The following is an 857-nucleotide window of genomic DNA, read 5'->3' as shown; positions in this document are numbered from 1 at the left end:
ATGATCCTTGTGGCTCCACAACGTGGCACAAAGAGCCATCCCCTACTGACTGTCTCTGGTCCTGAATCAGAAAATCCCGATCGTCCCGTCGATGACTGTCCAGACCTCTGTGTCTTGCCCGAGGGCCCAGAACTACCCTGCCTAAAATCTCTACGACCGCGATGCTGCTGGCCCCCAGTCTGAGGCTGCTAAGTCGGTGCGGAATCCTGTACTGACTTCTTTTGTTTCTTCTTATCCCCAAATGCTCTCTGATGAGCAGACTCAATCATCAGGGCTCTATCCAATGCATCCTGATAAGAAGAAATACCCAACCCGGCCAGTCTCACCTGTAAGTGACCATCCAATCCCTGCATAAACTGTATCATACGCGATCTGTCCTCTGCAACCAACTCAGGACAGCATCTGGCTAACCGGTTAAATTCGGCATTGTACTCCATCACTGAGCGACCCCTCTGTCTGAGGCTCTGGAAGTCCTGGCGAAGAGTCATCTGGTATGATAAGGGGAAATACTGACTATCAAACATCTCTCTGAATCTCGCCCAAGTAGTATGCTGCTCCCCCAGCATAATACGCTGAGTATCCCACCAGATCTCCGCCTCATCTCGCAAATGATAGGCGGCTAACTCCACCTTCTCCCACTCAGTACACGCGGTATAGTGGAAGGTGCGCTCCACTGTCTCAATCCATGACTGCGCAACTCTGGGGTCCGTCCCTCCATGGAATAAAGTGAATCTGCTCTTCAGCGCAGCTGCTAGCGCTGGAATCCGAGCTCGAGCTGCCACAAGATCTGTCGGACAGGTCGAGTCCCCCACCGGAACTGGAGAATATCAGGGTAGGTGCTACTGGTGGCACGCTCG

General features: G+C 52.9%; 1 protein-coding gene across 1 annotated transcript in view; it reads left to right on the top strand.

Moving 5' to 3' along the window:
* Positions 1 to 145, top strand: part of LOC141827202 (protein MOR1-like) — a 7,204-nt gene extending 7,059 nt beyond the window's left edge. Inside the window, exon 11 of the mRNA XM_074714440.1 lies at positions 71 to 145. Within this exon, the coding sequence (XP_074570541.1) occupies positions 71 to 145 (75 nt within the window). The remainder of the gene's footprint in view (positions 1 to 70) is intronic.
* The last annotated feature ends 712 nt before the right edge of the window (positions 146 to 857 follow it).

The sequence above is a fragment of the Curcuma longa genome, chromosome 4, assembly GCF_044706935.1.
Source record: "Curcuma longa cultivar G26 ecotype Majalengka, Jawa Barat chromosome 4, ITB_CL_G26_1.1, whole genome shotgun sequence".
NCBI lineage: Eukaryota > Viridiplantae > Streptophyta > Magnoliopsida > Zingiberales > Zingiberaceae > Curcuma > Curcuma longa.
The sequence above is the reverse complement of the archived record's forward strand: the minus strand, read 5'-3'. Positions and strand labels throughout refer to the sequence as shown.